Genomic DNA, 17,306 nt, shown 5'->3' with positions numbered 1-17,306 from the left:
AAGAAATCCTAGTAATTGAGAGTGCAGTGCCAACCCATTCGTATGAGCATGTATTTATCACATGGTGGATGATGTGGAACTCTTACTGTCTTTGTTTTATGTAGTAAACAATATTTGAAACATAAACACACACCAAATTTTGTCAGAGAAATTTAAGGATAAACATAAAAGTCCTCTCATTTTGTTTACTGGAAAGCTACCACCTTATTAATATAAAGTGGAAATGTTTCAGAAGGTTATAGTTACTGTGTTAACAAGTGAGAGAAATTGTGCATCTCAGCAGAATCAAAATGCATTCATGAATTTGTATAGAGATAACAGTGCATTTGATTCTAGTCAGGTAAAAGTTAACATGCACAACACCATCTGTAACAAGCATCCTGCTACCTGCCAAGATGCTATGCATTTCCCTTTGAGAAAAACAGTAAGATAAAGGCAGCTGCTCCTTAATCTGGTCCTACTGTTTACTGTTGGATTGGAAGTCTGGATTGGAAGTCAGAGCCAGATGTAAGAAAAAGAATGAAAAAAGCACAGAGAACATAACTAATATAAGAATGAATAATATAAGCAAAAACAAAGGACTTGAGTTGTCATTTGGAGATAAATATGCATGTGGAATTTTTTCCTAATACAAATAAATTATTTGAATTAGTGAGTTTATTGTGGTTGCTAGATTAAGGTCAAATATAAAAGTCAAGATAACAAACTTTTAAGAGATATTGTGTAAGAGCACTTTTCAAATATCTGATGGGAATAAACTAATAAGACAAAGTCTACATAGAAAACATAACAAACATTGTTCAGAGAAAGTAAAGAAGGCATAAATCAACGGAGGAATTGCATATTGGCTTTATTCCCTATCCACAGAGAATGCGTGTTGCTCACTATCCTGCAGTTGTCAAAGTGACTGTATATTTCTCCTGAAGTTGGTCTTTACTCTAGAGCCGTGGTTCTCAACTTTAATACAGTAATACAGTGCCTCGTGTTGTGATGATCCCCAACCATAATATTATTTTGTTGCTACATCATAATGGTAATTTTGCTACTGTTATGAATCATAATGTAAATATCTGATGTGCAGGATGTCTGAAATGCAACCCCTATGGGGGTTGTGACTCACAGGTTGAGAACCACTGTTCTAGATGAACTGTTTTGGTTGTTTACAGTTTGTTTTATAATGAACTGATTATAGTCTCTCTTTTATTAGACTGTGAATATAGATAAACTTCAGGGAAGTTGTGTTACTATATCTACGGAGAATGGTTTGCTTCAAGCCAAGTATCTTTATACAGAGTCTTCATTTCTGTCTTCTGCTGCTGGGGATATTGCATTAGGAAATGTTCATGGTAAGCTGACAAAGGCCTAATGTATCTCAGGCTTTCCACATGCCATAAAATTTAAGAGATGACTGTATAGTTAAAGAAGGATCATTAATTGTAGAATAGCCATCTTTTAAAAAAAATCTGTAAAAGTAAAATGACTTACAAGCTAATTTAATTTAATTTTGAAGAGAATTTGGAAATTATGCTGTTATATATAAAGCTAATAATAGTTCCGATTTTTTAAAAATATTTTTATTATTTTAGTGTGTGTGCACATATATGTATCATCTCTCCAGCCCCAGTAGTTGATATTTAAACATATTTTTATAAGAAGGAACAATATTCAAGAGATGAAATCCAAGAGATAAAATAAAAGCAGTGCTAATAAAAAGGGAATTCTAGTGGTTACTTTTCATGATATGAGAGGGTAAATGAATTAAGCATTTGTGTAGATCAAATTATAGAGGCTCTATGATACTAATTTTGGGTACACTACATTAATGTGTATAGTGGGAGATATTTAAATCTCCAACCCGAATAGGACTAGTCAATGAAAACACAACTCAGTAATTATGAATATATTCTATAAGCCTAGATTGGGCAGATACCCCTATACTACTCTGTTCCCCAGCTATGAGACCCTTATAACTTGTGGGTTTTCCAGACCCTGCATCTGTCCTTCTACCTACCTCCTTCTACCTCCTGCTTCCCAGTCGTCCTCTCCTTCATCATCTTCCTCCTCCATTGCCTTCTTCCAGTCAGCCTCTCTCTCTTCTCTCCCCAGCCTTTATTTCTCCACCTCCCCTTCCTCTGCCCAGTCACTGGCTCCAGCCTTTATTTTACAAATTAAGATGGGCAGAAGGTTCACTAGAAATTACTTGTGTAATGACACACACCTCCTCTGCAGTCCTTCAGAGGAAAGGGGAATTAGTATCAAAATATAAGGCCAGGGCTATCCACAATAAATGTGTATTTTTCCTGGCACAGGTCCTCTTAGCAATGTGCTATTTCAGTTGTCTCTGTTCTCTTGTGATATCCACAGAGAGCAACATTACTTAATGTTTGCGTTCTGGAAAGAGAAAGCAAGAACAGATAGTGTTGAGATAATCTGGCCAAAGGCCTATTGGTGGTCGGTGTTATTCTGCTGTTTTATATTTCCACCGAGCAGATGATTCAAATCCAGGTGTATGTTCTGAAATACATAGGGGTAGTATTAAGACCCACTTAATCCTTGAAACAAGTACAGTATGTGCACATCTGCTGAGTGCCTGCTGGGCCTTCTTGCAGGAAGTGTGGACTTGAACGTTTCACCACACACGGCCCACTCATTTCACTGCTTAGTGAGGCTGAATAGCAGTGTCCACACATTTTGGCAGTACTCCCACATCTTAGAAGTGAGCACAGATGATTAAGTTGTATTAAACTATGTTTACTGCAAGTCATGCTAGCAAGTAACTAATCAGCAAGTAGTCTGCTGTGTAAAAAAGAAAGCATTCGTAGGTGATTAGAGCTACACACGAGTAGTAATGCAGTAGTCAGTAGTAATAATTTCTAATTCCATATTTTAAATGACTCACTTCTATGGTGATCACAACTAAGGTTTGGTTGGAGACCACCACTCACCCCTGCTCAAGTACAAGCTGGGAAAACCCATCTGCCCTCCTCCCAACCCAGCCTGCACTGAAATAACTTTTGGGGTTTTTTTTTGGTTTTTCGAAACAGGGTTTCTCTGTGTAGCCCTGGCTGTCCTGGAACTCACTCTATAGACCAGGCTGGCCTCGAACTCAGAAATCCGCCTGCCTCTGCCTCCCAAGTGCTGGAATCAAAGGCGTGCACCGGCACCACCCGGCATGAAATAACTCTTAAAGGAATGGCACCAAAAGACGTTTCTGGCAGCCAGTGCAACCTGGCTTTCTGACATGACCAGCCTAAGCGAATGCCCTCCCACCTGCCTAGCTTCTGACCATTGCTCAGGTACAGTCCAGCTCCTAGCTGACACCTCGCACACCTCGCCTGAGAGCTATAAAGCCTCCCTGCCTTTCCTCAGCCCTGTTCTAGGACTGGTGGATCAACTAGGGAGTTAGGCCAGTTAAACCTGCATTTATTTACTTTTATTCTAGTCTAATCTGGCCTCTATTGAATTTGGTAGAAAAAACATATTAGTATTATAAATAGTATTAGTATTATAAATATAAATAATTATAAAACACCAAGTAGGTTTTGGGGTAAAACAATTCCTTACCAAGATAGATATTGATTAACCAACACTATAGGAAAAACAGCTGTTTTCTATTCTGCTTTATGCAATGTTCATACTCAATGCATTAATGCTTTTTAAATATTTTATTTCTTGGCATAATTATGCTCTAATTGTATTTTGAGAGAAAAGTTTCATTTTAACAGGAAGGGTGATTTGTAGGAGGAGCTAAGGTAGGAGGAGTACTGAGAGGAAGAAAAGGAGTAAAAAGAGGAGGAGAAGAAGGATAGGAGAAGCTAGGTGATGAAAGAGAGAAAGAGGGGGGAGACAGGGAGGCAGATATTCATGTATCTCCACCAGTCAAAGATAGTTGTTATATCTAGGTCGGTCAGTGGGTTACACCTCTGATTGAACAATTCCAAACTTATAACGCTTATGATTAACATTATTTTAAAAAAATGTATAAATGCAAAAAGGAAAAGGGGGCATGGGATAGGGGTTTTCTAAGTGGGGGGGGAATGGGGAAAGGGGATGGCATCTGAAGTGTAAATAAAATATCTAATAAAAAAAAAAGAAAAAGAAAAAAAATATTTTATTTCTTTCACTTTAGTAAGGTAAAATGGAATTTGGGGAAACTTACCACTTATTGAACACATTTCTAGATCTAATGATTAAAGTCACTGAATAAATATTGCTAGTTATTAGAGTTTGCCCCTTTTTTTGTAAGGTCTTTGAATATTTATTGGCTTTAATATAAAGTCATGTACTTCCTTACATGGTTTAAATATAGGTCTCTTGTGCACTGTTGCCTCAGGTAGGGTTTCCCTGAAAGAACACTCAGATGGAAATAAGAATGCAGTGTGTTTACTGGAGAGACTTCTTGGACCCTGGGCCATGTCAAAGAAAGAAGCCCCATCTCCATGGAGAAGCCAGACCTGGATAGACTTTCAGCAGTTCCAAGTACAATTCTGAAGCTGGCAAGGTTCCTCAGAGTTGTCTCAAGTTGTAGTGAGGGAAACTGGAGCTTTGTATCCCAGGTCATTAGATCCCAGCTGCTCCAGGAAGGAGTGTGATCTTGGGCCAAGATGGCTGTCTTCAGTTGAAGCAGTTTCCAAAGAGGACTGTCCACAAAGGGCTGCCTGCCAGTGGTTTTCTCGGCATCTATGAACATAAGCCCTTCAGGTATGAAGGAGGCTCTGCATGGTCAGGTTTACTCATTCAATGCATTTATTGACTAGCTACGGTGTGCCAGGTTTCTAGGAGCCAGGGGTGCAGAGTTGGGTAAGAAATGGCAGCCATCTTTAAAGAATACACAGTTGAAAGGACTTCCATTTCACTTCCTCAGTCCCGTCCCACCTATTTCCCAGTGCTGTCCATTGTCACTCTATGTCAAAGCAACTATCTCACAACTCCTTTTATAACTTTGGCACATTGGTAAACAGGAATATGAGGAGAATTTTATTCAATTACTTCCATGTTATTCAGCCAGCTTCTCCCTCTAGTCTTTGGTCCTTAACTTTGTTTGTTTTCCAGTACAGACAAGAGATTAGAAAGAAACCCTGCCTCATTCCTTACACCCAGTGCTTTGACTATTTTAAATCACTTGCTATATTTCTTGCTCCCTCTACTGTGATTACCTGGCCTCTATTCTTGTTCCAAGAGCTTGTAGGCCTGTGCTGTTGAAACTTAGAGTGTGGAGGTAGGATGGAGAGAGGAGGGGCAGGTAAGGGTCCACACCTTAGTAAGACCCTGAACTCTCTGTTCTAACCCTGTCAGCAGGTGGTTGTATAACACAAATTATAAAACTATTGGCTATATTTAAGCAAGCTATCTTAAGATCCTAAACTTTTTTTTTTCAACATATTTTTATTGATTCTTTGGGGATTTAATACCATATAGTCCTATCAAGGACTTCCCAGTCCTTTTCTGCCCCTCACCCTTATGACCTCCCCCACAGGGGAAAAAAAAAGATCAGTTTATGTCACCTATATACTCACTGTGGCATGGCCAAACTCTCTGTGTCCTACTCTAAATAAAACAATACTTTCCCTCTCGCATCCCTGCTGGAAGTCATCTCTTGTGGAGGGCAGTGCTCCAGCATCCTATCACAATTTTTAAGAATGCTCTATGTTAGCTTCCTCTCTAAGCTATCACTGATATCATTGCAAAAGTAACTTATTTACTCTTTATGGACTATGGGAGCATGGTCCCCATGGTTTCTGGTGTCAGCATAGACCACTAATGGCTTCCAGTTGCTGTAGGGCCACAGACCCAGATAAGGCCCTTTGATGCAGCTGAGATCATGGATACCAAGATGGCTTCTGGATACAGCATGGACATCTGCCTGGCATTAGGTGACAAAATGGGCCAAGAACATCAACATAGATCCAGCTGCAGTAAGACCACAGACCCAGACATGGCCCTTGGTGACATCACTGACCCAGACATCACAATAGCCTCAAGTGGCCATGCAAGTCACCCACATCAATGTGGCACCCAGTGGCAGCATTACCCATGGACATAAACATGATTTCAAGCTGAGCATATACCAAGGACATCTTTATGCCCTTTGGTGATAGCACAGGCCATGAACATCAACATAGACCTGGCCACATTAAGGCTGTCGACCCCTCTGTGGCCATGCACTCAGGCCCCTATGGCCCCTAGCAGCAGCATGGCCCACAAACATAAACATGGCTTCAGGCAGCAACGCAGGACAAGGACCTCTACTGGTCCTCAGAGGTGACATGAGTCATGGATATCAACTCAGACTTCATCTTGTAGCAGGACCTCAGACCCAGCCTTTAACAGCATGGTCACCACTGTGGTCTCAGGTGGCAGCTCAGGCCACTCACATCAGTATGGTCCCTGGGGACTGCATGGCCCAAGGACATCAACATGGACAAAGGCTATGGCGCAGGCCACAAACATCTACATGTCATCAGGTGACAAAATGGTCCTCACCATCAACCTGGACCCCAGCTACATCAGGACCACTGACCCATGCATGCCCTCAGCAGCATCATGGGACATGGTGGTAATTCCAAGGTCTACTGTAGAAAGTGGACTGTTCCTCATCTCAGGCCTCTGCCCAGAGCTAGGATGATTCTGCAGCTGGGTAGCTTGTTCAGGGGCTGAGTCTGTACCTGCTTAAGTTCTGGGCTGCCGTACACTAGCCTGTTGACCTCACTGGGCAACAAATGACATGGTCACCATGGACCTCAGCCCTCTGTCGCCCATCACAGGTGTCACATCACCTGTGCTGCCTCTCTGCACAGTGTGTGCACAACTCCACTACTCTCACTTTCATCTATCACTTCCATCTCTCCCTCACTGTGTATCCCTTCCCTCCCTGAAGTGACGCTGGCCCCCTAGGCTGGCTGAGTACACCCAGAGGAGTGAGGGCAGGCCAGCCTGGTCAGCTTCTGCCTTGAAAACTTGTTTTTGTGAGAAAACATGTTGCTATTTCTGAGCATCTTTTAAAAATAGATATAAATGTTGAGAATATATCTAAGACCCTCCTGTTCAGGATTTATTTAGTTTTGCTTTTCTTTTTTAAAAGGTTTAAACTGATTTTCTCAGAGCTGAAAGAATCCAACATATAGTTCTAAGAAGCCTTTCTACACAACTCTGAGTAAAAGCTGGCCTTTGGTAAATTGGAGTGTGTGTGTATATGTTACCTCTTCCCATAAGCCCCTAGACAGAATGTTTACAGATGTTGTCTACTACAGAGGTGGCATAGATGGTTCAGCATGTCCTAAGAAGGGAGGAGGAGAAGCACACAGGTATCATGTCTTCTGATAACTCTTTCATAAACATCTACACTTCTTTTTTCTGTCTCTCTAATGTTGGTATTCTCGAGGCTTATGTATATCTTTGTCCCACTGAATGTTGTGTATTTTTGAGTCCAAACCACTCCTGCATCTTGATGATTCAGTTTGTATTTTTAGTCCTGACCTCCCGAGTGTTATCTCACATACACATAGCACATAGCCATGGATTTCCGCAGGCCTCTCAGACTCTCATCTCATGTCTAATGTCTTTCCTAGCCCTTCTGCAGCCTCCTGACCTCATCCAGAATCTCTCTATTTATAGTTGCAGGTTTCCATGTTACCATAGCCCCATGCTGTGAATCCATGACTTAGTCTTAATTCTCCTCTCATCTCCTTCTACTCAGCCACTAAATTTAAGTTTCATAAATCTTCTAAATGTTTCTTCAGACTCCCCCACCTTTTTCCTTTGGTTTCCAGCCTCCCACAGACTATGCCTCCTCTTATTGGACCAGTAGTTATGCCTCTAGCCTTGCCGTCTTCAAGCCCATCACCCTCATGTGGTGATAGTGGTTTATTAGAAACACATTTAACTTCCTGCTTGGGACTCTGCCTTCCCTCCCAGAGTTGCATGAATCTTCACATTTGTTATGTATGGTTCTAAACCATTTATACCCCTGAGACCTGTATCAGAGCCTTGGGTCATAATTACCATGCCTTTATATTCTATATGAAATATAGATATGATGCTTCCCCCAGCATTTTAAAATCAATCTCTCGCCCCCCACTCAATCTTTCATTACTTGACTAAAATATCCTCCCCTTATCTCTGGCTTTCCATTGTCTATAAATTGTTGCTTAGTTATAAACCCCTCAAGAGAAAAGATCATGTTTCATCTCTTAAATTCTTAGCATTTAGCCTTGTGACATGCAGATAGCAAGGGCCCTCCTTCCCATCTCTCCCATGTACCACCTCAGAACCATCCGAAGGACTTACGTCTAAGAACGTTTGAAGGGCTCTGTCTAGATGAAGGTGTATGTGCTGTTTAACCATATAATCATTCTTTTGCTGAAGAAAAATAGTGGTTTTACCTTTGAATTGAATTATTTGTTATGAGAACAAGTGAAGGTTATGAGATTAGAAATCTATGTTTTCTTAAATACTGGAATTTCTGGCAAAGTTGTACAACTGGAGAGTATCAGAAAACACATAGTACCATAGGCCATATGGTTCTGATTTCATAGGGAGTAAAAACATTCTCCTAAGTTTGGCTCAAATAGTTGATGCATTTATTATTTCAGTGATCAATACAAAAATAAGTGAAACCAAAGAGTGGATAATTATACTAGTAATACCCATTGTTCATTTATATACTTTTATGTATTCTGGTTTATTCTACAACTAGCTAAGGTAGAAATTCATTTGTATGTTCTGAACACTTTGGACTATTTCTGCTTAAGGTCGAGATTTTTTTAAAAGTATTTTAGTGTTTATTGAAAATACATTTTTGTGTATTTTAATATATGTTAACTGATATATAGTTATACACTTTCCCCTAACTTTTCCTTTCTTCGGCCCCTCTCATGCGCCCTCCTCATATTGATGGCCTCTTTTTCTTTGATTATTATTGTTGTGCATATATGCACATTTTGTTGTTTATTTATTATTGAAAAATTTTTTAAAGTTTTCTTTATAACCATTCTTTAGATTCACAGCCTTTTTGTTCCATCATGTTTGTTTACTGCATATAGAACTCTAATATTCAAGAGGGATGTTATTAGATACATGTCACTATAATGAGAAGTAGTCTTCTCTTTCTGTGGATCTTAGACTTTTGTCTTATAGCCGTAAAAATCATTTTGTCAAGGCTTCAAATCACACCCACTAGTAACTAGTTTGAGAAGATCCAATTTTCATTTAAAAATAATATTTTGCTACATTAAGACTATTGTAAATGTATGAGGCTCAGTTTTCTTGTGTATGGGTGCCTGGACTCACTAGCTAACTGGTTATAAAACTGTGTCTTGGTTCTAGAATGGCCTAGCTGGGCCTCCGACTCAACATCTCTCATAGGATTATACTCACGATGTCATCCTGGGCTGTGAGCTCTTATCAGTGTTCAATGAGGGTGAATATGACTCCATGCACGTGATGGAAGATCATACAGAGGGCACGGGTGCTAGGAGGAGAGAATGGCGGAAGCCGTTTTAGAAGCTGCATGCTTTTGGCCACTGTTTGTATGTGACGGTGAGACTATATTTCCTGAGTTTGAAAGTTGGAAGAGAGTATTTAGAGCACACCAATGACGTAATATTTACTTAACACATTAAACAAAATATCCAAAGCCTTTAATGTCCTAAGACATAAAAATAATTTTATGGGCTTCTCCATTAAAACCATGTTCTTATCCCTACACAAATATGCTCTTGTTCTTGTACTCACATGAGATGGAATGTTAGACCTTTACAAGGAGATGTGCCACCTTGCATGTCTGACTACTGGGCAACAAATCAAATATCCTCCTTTTTACTTCCCACAGAAATTAACATACTATTATTTATAAAACATATGAAATAAAATTACTCTGGATTAATTCTGAATTCAAGTTACTCTTTGTTTAGTTTTGGATTATATTAGATGAAGTTATTGCATACACTTTTGGGAAAGAAGCTGTGAATTTCTGATTCTAGCAGTATTGGTATCCACAAATGCACACGTGAAGAACAGTCTTGTTTTTAAGCTAAGTGAGCTGAGAAGAATGGTTGTAATACCCTCTCATCATTCTGGAAAATATATTTAATTGCAGAGTGAAAAGCTTTGAGGGTTTTTTTCTCTGTTAGCCATACATCTATGTATTTAGTATTCTTATCCTAAACCAGTTTAACTCTTGGCTCAGAAACTACTTTAATCCAACAGACATGGCAAGTGGCCTGAAAAAAAAAAAAGACATTTTGTGTTCCTTGGTTAAAATGTGGCTTTTTGTGTCCATGTCTAGTTAATGAATTGATGTTTACGTTGAAAATATGTAAGAAGGACCTTTTGAGTATTCTTTTTTTTTAATTTGTTTTTATTGGATATTATATTTACATTTCAGATTTTATCTCCTTACCCCCCTTCCCCCAACCACCTAGGAACCTCCTATCCCATCCCCCCTCCTGATGCTTCTATGAGGATGTGCCCCCACCTACCCCTCCCCCACTCCCACCTCCCCACCCTCGAATTCCCCACCACTCTGTGTTCATCCTTCATGGGACCAAGAATCTCCTCTCCTACCTATGACCGACAAGGCCATCCTCCCCTTCATGTACAGATGGAGTCATGGGTCCCTCCCTATGTGCTCCCAGGCTGGTGTTTTAGACCCTGGGGAGCTCTGGTTGGTTGGTGTTGTTGCTCTCCTCATGGGGCCACAAACCCTTTCAGCTCCTTCACTCTTCTCTCTAACTTCTCCATTGGGAACCTCTTGATCAGTTCAATGGTTAGCTGTGAGTATTGGCCTCTGAATGTGTCAGCCTCTGGCAGACCTCTAAGGAGACAGCTATATCAGGCTCTTGTCAGCATGCACTTCCTGCCATACACATCAGTGTCTACCTTTGGTGACTGTACATGGGATGGATACTCAGGTAAAATGGTCTCCAGATGGCCCCTCCTTCAGTTTCTGCCCTACACTTTGTTTCCATATTTGCTCCCTTGAGTATTTTTGTTACTCCTTCTAAGTAGGACTGAGGCATCCACACTTGATCTTCCTTCTTCATGAGCTTCATGTGGTCTGTGAGTTGTAGTCCAAGCTTTTGGGCTAACATCCACTTATCAGAGAGTAAATACCATGTATGTTGTTTTGTGATTGGGTTAACTCACTCAGGATGATAATTTCTAGTTCCATTCATTTACCTAAGAATTTCTCGAATTCATTATTTTTAATAGCTGAGTAATACTCCATTGTATTAAATGTACCACATTTTTTGTATTCATTCCTCTGTTGAAGAACATCTGGGTTCTTTCCAGCTTCTAGCTTTTATAAATAAGGCTGCTATGAACATAGTGCAACATATGTCTTTGTTATGTGTTGGAGCATCTTCTGGGTATATACCCAGGAATGATATAGCTGGAAACTCAGGTAATGCTATGTCCAGTTTTCTGAGGAACTGCCAGACTGATTTCCAGTGTGGTTGTACCAGCTTGCAATCCCACCAACAATGGAGGCGTGTTCCTCTTTCTCCACATCCTCTCCAGCATCTACTATCACCTGAGTGTTTGATCTTAGCCATTCTGACTGTTGTGAGGTGGTATCTCAAGGTTGTTTTGATTTGCATTTCCCTGATGACTAAGGATGTTGAGTAGTTCTTAAGGTGCTTCTCGGCCATTTTTAATAGGGTTATTTGGTTGTCTGGAGTCTAATTTCTTGAGTTCTCTGTATATATTGGATATTAGCCCTCTATCGGATGTAGAATTGGTTAAGATCTTTTCGCAATCTGTTGGTTGCCATTTTGTCTTATTGACAATGTCCTTTGCCTTACAGAAGCTTTGCAATTTTATGAGGTCCCATTTGTCAATTCTTGATCTTAGAGCATAAGCCATTGGTGTTCTGTTCAAGAATTTTTCCCCTGTGCCTAGGTATTCAAGAGTCTCCCCCACCTTCTCTTCTATTAGTTTCAGTGTATCTGGTTTTATGTGAAGGTCCTTTATCCACTTGGACTTGAGCTTTGTACAAGGAGATAAGAATGGATCAATTTTCATCCTTCTACATGCTGACCTCCAGTTGAACTAGCACCATTTGCTGGAAATGCTGTCCTTTTTTCACTGGATGATTTTAGGTCCTTTGTCAAAGATCAAGTGATCATAGGTGTGTGGGTTCATTTCTGGATCTTCAATTCTATTCCATTGATTTTCCTTCCTGTCTCTGTACCAATACCATGGAGTTTTTATCACTGTTGCTCTGTAGTACAGTTTGAGGTCAGGGACGGTGATTCCCCCAGAAGTTCTTTTATTGCTAAGAATAGTTCTTGCTATCCTTGGTTTTGTTTTGTTTTGTTTTGTTTTTGTTATTCCAAATGAATTTGCAAATTGCTCTTTCTATGTCTATGAAGAATTGATTTGGAATTTTGATGGGTATTGCATTGAATCTGTAGATTATTTTTGGCAAGATGGCCATTTTTTACTAAATTAATCCTGCCAATCCAGGAGCATGGGAGATCTTTCCATCTTCTGAGATCTTCTCCGATTTCTTTCTTCAGAGACTTGAAGTTCTTGTCATACAGATCTTTCACTTGCTTGGTTAGATTCACACCAAGGTATTTTATATTATTTGTGACTATTGTGAAGGGTGTCATTTCCCTAATTTCTTTCTCAGCCTGATTATCCTTTGAGTAAAGGAAGGCTACTGATTTATTTGAGTTGATTTTATAGCCAGCCACTTTGCTGAAGTTGTTTATCGGGTTAAGGATTTCTCTGGTGGATATTTTGGGGTCACTTAAGTATACTATCATATTATCTGCAAATAGTGAAATTTTGAATCTTCTTTCGTTCCAATTTGTATCCCTTTGATTTCCTTTTGTTGTCTAATTGCTCTGGCTAGGACTTCTAGTACTATATTGAATAGGTAGGGTGAGAGTGGGCAGCCTTGTCTAGTCACTGATCTTAGTGGGACTACTTCAAATTTCTCTCCATTTAGTTTGATGTTGGCTACTGGTTTGCTGTATATTGCTTTTACTATGTTTAGGTATGGGCCTTGAATTCCTGATCTTTCCAAGACTTTTAACATGAAGGGATGTTGAATTTTGTCAAATGCTTTCGCAGCATCTAGTGAGATGATCATGTGGTTTTTTTCTTTGAGTTTATTTATGTAGTAGATTACATTGATGGATTTCCAAATATTGAACCATCCCTGCATTCCTGGAATAAAGCCTACTTGATCATGATGGATGATTGTTTTGATGTGTTCTTGGATTCGGTTTGTGAGAATTTTATTGAGTATTTTTGCATCAATATGCATAAGAGATATTGGTCTGTAGATCTCTTTCTTTGTTGGGTCTTTGTGAGGTTTAGGTATGATCGTAATTGTAGCATCATAGAACAAATTGGGTATTGTTCCTTCTGTTTCTATTTTGTAGAATAGTTTGAAGAGAAAAACCATCTGGTCCCAGAGTTTTTTTTGGTGAGGAGACTTTTAATGACTGCTTCTATATCTTTAGGGGTTATGGGACTGTTTAGATGGTTTATCTGCTCCTGATTTAATTTTGATACTTGGTATCCGTCTAGAAAATTGTCCATTTCATCCAGATTTTCCAATTTTGTTGAGTATAGGCCTTTGTAGTAGGATCTGATGATTTTTTTAATTTCCTCAATTTCTGCTGTTATGTCTCCCTTTTCAGTTCTGATTTTATTAATTTGAATACTGTCTCTGTTTGCTTTGGTTAGTCTGGCTAAGGGTTTATCTATCTTGTTGATTTTCTCAAAGAATCAGCTCCTGGTTTTGTTGATATTTTGTATACTTCTTTCTGTTTCTACTTGGTTGATTTCAGCCCTGAGTTTGATTATTTCCTGTCATCTACTCCTCTTGGGTATATTAGCTTCTTTTCGTTCTTTCAGGTGTGCTGTCAAGTTGTTAGTGTATGCTCTTTCCAGTTTCTTTTTGTGGGCACTTAGAGCTGAGTTTTCCTCTTAGTACTGCTTTCATGGAGTCCCACAAGTTTTGGTATGATGTGTCCTCATTTTCATTAAATTCTAAAAAGTCTTTAATTTCTTTCTTTATTTCTTCCTTGACCAAGTCATCATTGAGTAGAGCGTTGTTCAGTTTCCACATGTATATGGGCTTTCCATTGTTTTTGTCATTATTAAAGACCAGCCTTTGTCCATGGTGGTCTGATAGGCTGCATGGGATTATTTCAATATTTTTGTATCTATTGAGGCCTGTTTTGTGACTAATTATATGGTCTATTTTGGAGAAGTTACCATGAGGTGCTAAGAAAAAGGTATATTCTTTTGTTTTAGGATGAAATGTTCTATAGATATCAGTTAAGACCTATTGGTTCATAACTTCTGTTAGTTTCATTGTGTCTCAGTTTAGTTTTTGTTTCCATGAGGTGCGTTTCCTGTATGCAGCAAAATGCTGGGTCTTGTTTATGTATCCAGTTTGATAGTCTATGTCTTTTTATTGGAGAATTGAGTCCATTGATATTAAGAGAGATTAAGGAAAAATGAATGTTGCTTCCTGTTATTTTTGTTATTGGAAGTGGAATTATGTTTGTGTAGCTATCTTCTTTTGGGGTTGTTGGAAGGTTACTTTCTTGCTTTTTCTAGGTTGCAGTTTCCCTCCTTGTGTTGGAGTTTTCCATCAATTACTCTTTGAAGTGCTGTATTTGTGGGAAGATATTGTGTACATTTGGTTTTGTCATGGAATATCTTGGTTTCTCCATCAATAGTGATTGAGAGTTTTGCTGTGTATAGTAGCCTGGGCTGGTATTTGTGTTCTCTTAGGGTCTGTATGATATCTGTCCAGGGTCTTCTGACTTTTATAGTATCTGGTGAAAAGTCTGGTGTAATTCTTATAGGTCTGCCTTTATATGTTACTTTACCTTTTTCCCTTACTGCTTTTAGTATTTTTTCTTTGTTTTGTACATTTGATGTTTTGATTATTATGTGGCAGGAGGTATTTCTCTTCTGGTCTAGACTATTTGGAGTTCTGTAGGCTTCTTGTATATTTATGGACATCTCTTTCTGTAGGTTAGGAAAGTTTTCCTCTATAATTTTGTTGAAGATATTTACTGGCCCTTTAAGTTGTGTGTTTTCACCCTCATCTATACCTATTATCCTTAGGTTTGGCCTTCTCATTGTGTCCTGGATTTCCTGGATGTTTTGGGTTAGTAGCTTTTTGTATTTTGCATTTCTTTGACAGTTGTGTCAATGTTTTCCATGGTATCTTCTGCACATGAGATTCTCTCTTCTATCTCTTATATTCTGTTGGTGATACTTGTGTCTATGACTCCTGATCTTTTTCCTAGGTTTTCTATCTCCAGGGTAGTCTACCTTTGTGGTTTCTTTATTGTTTCTACTTCCATTTTTAGATCCTGGATGGTTTTGTTTAATTTCTTTGCCTGTTTGGTTGTGTTTTCTTGTAATTCTTTAAGGGATTTTTGTGTTTCCTCTTTAAGGGCTTCTACCTGTCTACCTGTGTTCTCCTTAAATTCTCTCAGAGTGTTATTTATGTCCTTCTTAAAGTCCTCTATCATTGTCATGAGAAGTGATTTTAATTCTGAATCCTGCTTTTCCAGTGTGATGGGGTGTTCAGGGCTTGCTATGATTGAAGAACTGGGTTCTGATGATGCCATGTAACTTTGGATTCTGTTGCGTACATTCTTGGGCTTGCCTTTTGCCATCTGGTTAACTCTAGTGCTACCTGCACTCACTGTCTCTGACTGGAGCCTGTCTTTCTAGTTATCTTGCTTGTGTCTGAAGTCCTCAGGGTCCAGATGTCTCTGTGATCTTTTAATCCTGAGCTCCAGCTGCTCTGAGTACAGTGGCTCCTCCAGGATGTCTCAGGATATGGTGTCTCCACAGTAGCAGACCAACTAGGCATCTGCTGCTCTGGTTGCAGTGGCTCCTCTAGGATGTCTCAGGATATGGGTACCCACTGCTCTTAGTTCAGTGGCCCCTCTAGGATGTCTAGGGATACGGTGTCCACACAGGAGCAGACCAGCCGGCTGTCTGCTTCAGGCACCAGGCCCAGGCGAGGGGTGGGAGGGCCCTTTTGAGTATTCTTGACAGGCTTTTTGGGTGCCATTATTTTTTCTCCATGTATAAGAATGATTGTTTTTTAGTTATGCTATAAAACCTTCTGTTCTGGAGATGAAGGTGAAGGCTATATGCCTAAAGTCATTTGTTTCAGAATTGTAACTGAACTAATCCGACTGGATTTCTGATACTGACAAAAATGACCATAAGAGAAGTAGTAGTAATAGATGACATTGTGGCTATACAGTTGTGCATTAGGATTCTCCATTACACAGTTCCTTCTCTATTATCTCTGGTAATTTGAAATTCTTGTTTTTTCTCTTTTACAGGAAATATCATCTTACAAAGCAAGATGGGTAACATTACAGTGGGTATGTGTCAAGATGCTGCTTTGTAATGGCTTGCAATAGCTGTAGATGTGATGCTTTATTAAAGTCTGTAGTTTATCTCACAAGCCTCACTTGATATGCTATAGGTCATGTGTAGACAGACCAGTCTGAAAAGGTCTACTAAGAGAAAATGTTCTAGACCTAGTGTTAAGAAAGAAAAATCTTACAAATTTATTTAGTTCTTTAAATAGCTACATTAGCTCTCTCAAAGAAAGGTATAGTAACATATGTATGTGTATATGTATGTATGTATATGTGTGTGTGTGTGTGTGTGTGTGTGTGTGTATAATTTCCAAAATTGTTGTCATTTGAAGTCAACTGTTAGTATACCAATACCTTTTCATCTATATTAATGAGTGTCTGCTATGTGTCAGGAATTCTTTTAGTACTAGGGAATATATTATATATTATATTGTCTAGGAACTGTCACCTCTGAGTGCCAGGTAGAAAAAGAAATATAAATAACAGAAGGTGATTTCAAATCACTGTAAGTGCAATGAAGACTGAGTAATGGGATAGAGATTGCTTATGAAAAAAAAGTTACTTCAGCTAGGTAGTTGGGAAAGAGGGAAATTTTTAACTGAGATTACTAAAATAATGACTAAAAAACTTGCAAAATTATGTGTACAGAGTTTCCATATAGAGGGATAGCAAGAACATTCCATTTAAAATGGAATGTCTTATAGCATGGTAATCTTTTACTTTATGGCTAATATTCACTGATAACTGAGTACATCCCATGTTTCTCTTTCTGGGTCTGGGTTACCTCACTCAGAGTGATGTTTTCTAGCTCCATCCATTTGCCTACAGATTTAATGATGTCATTGTTTTTAACACCTGAGTAATACTCCATTATGTTGTACCTTTCTTTATCCATTCTTCCATTGAGGGAATCTAAGT

General features: G+C 39.1%; 1 protein-coding gene across 3 annotated transcripts in view; it reads left to right on the top strand.

Moving 5' to 3' along the window:
* The window catches only part of Fam185a (family with sequence similarity 185 member A), a 54,986-nt gene that overhangs the window by 9,638 nt on the left and 28,042 nt on the right, over nt 1-17,306 (top strand). For 2 of the 3 annotated variants that reach the window (XM_034500226.2, XM_076932138.1), the window contains exons 4-5: nt 1,208-1,346; nt 16,347-16,388. In XM_034500226.2, the coding sequence (XP_034356117.1) occupies nt 1,208-1,346; nt 16,347-16,388 (181 nt within the window). The remainder of the gene's footprint in view (nt 1-1,207; nt 1,347-16,346; nt 16,389-17,306) is intronic. The other variant, XM_034500227.2, reaches the window with a different exon arrangement.

The sequence above is a fragment of the Arvicanthis niloticus genome, chromosome 4 (assembly GCF_011762505.2).
Source record: "Arvicanthis niloticus isolate mArvNil1 chromosome 4, mArvNil1.pat.X, whole genome shotgun sequence".
Lineage (NCBI taxonomy): Eukaryota > Metazoa > Chordata > Mammalia > Rodentia > Muridae > Arvicanthis > Arvicanthis niloticus.
The sequence above is the reverse complement of the archived record's forward strand: the minus strand, read 5'-3'. Positions and strand labels throughout refer to the sequence as shown.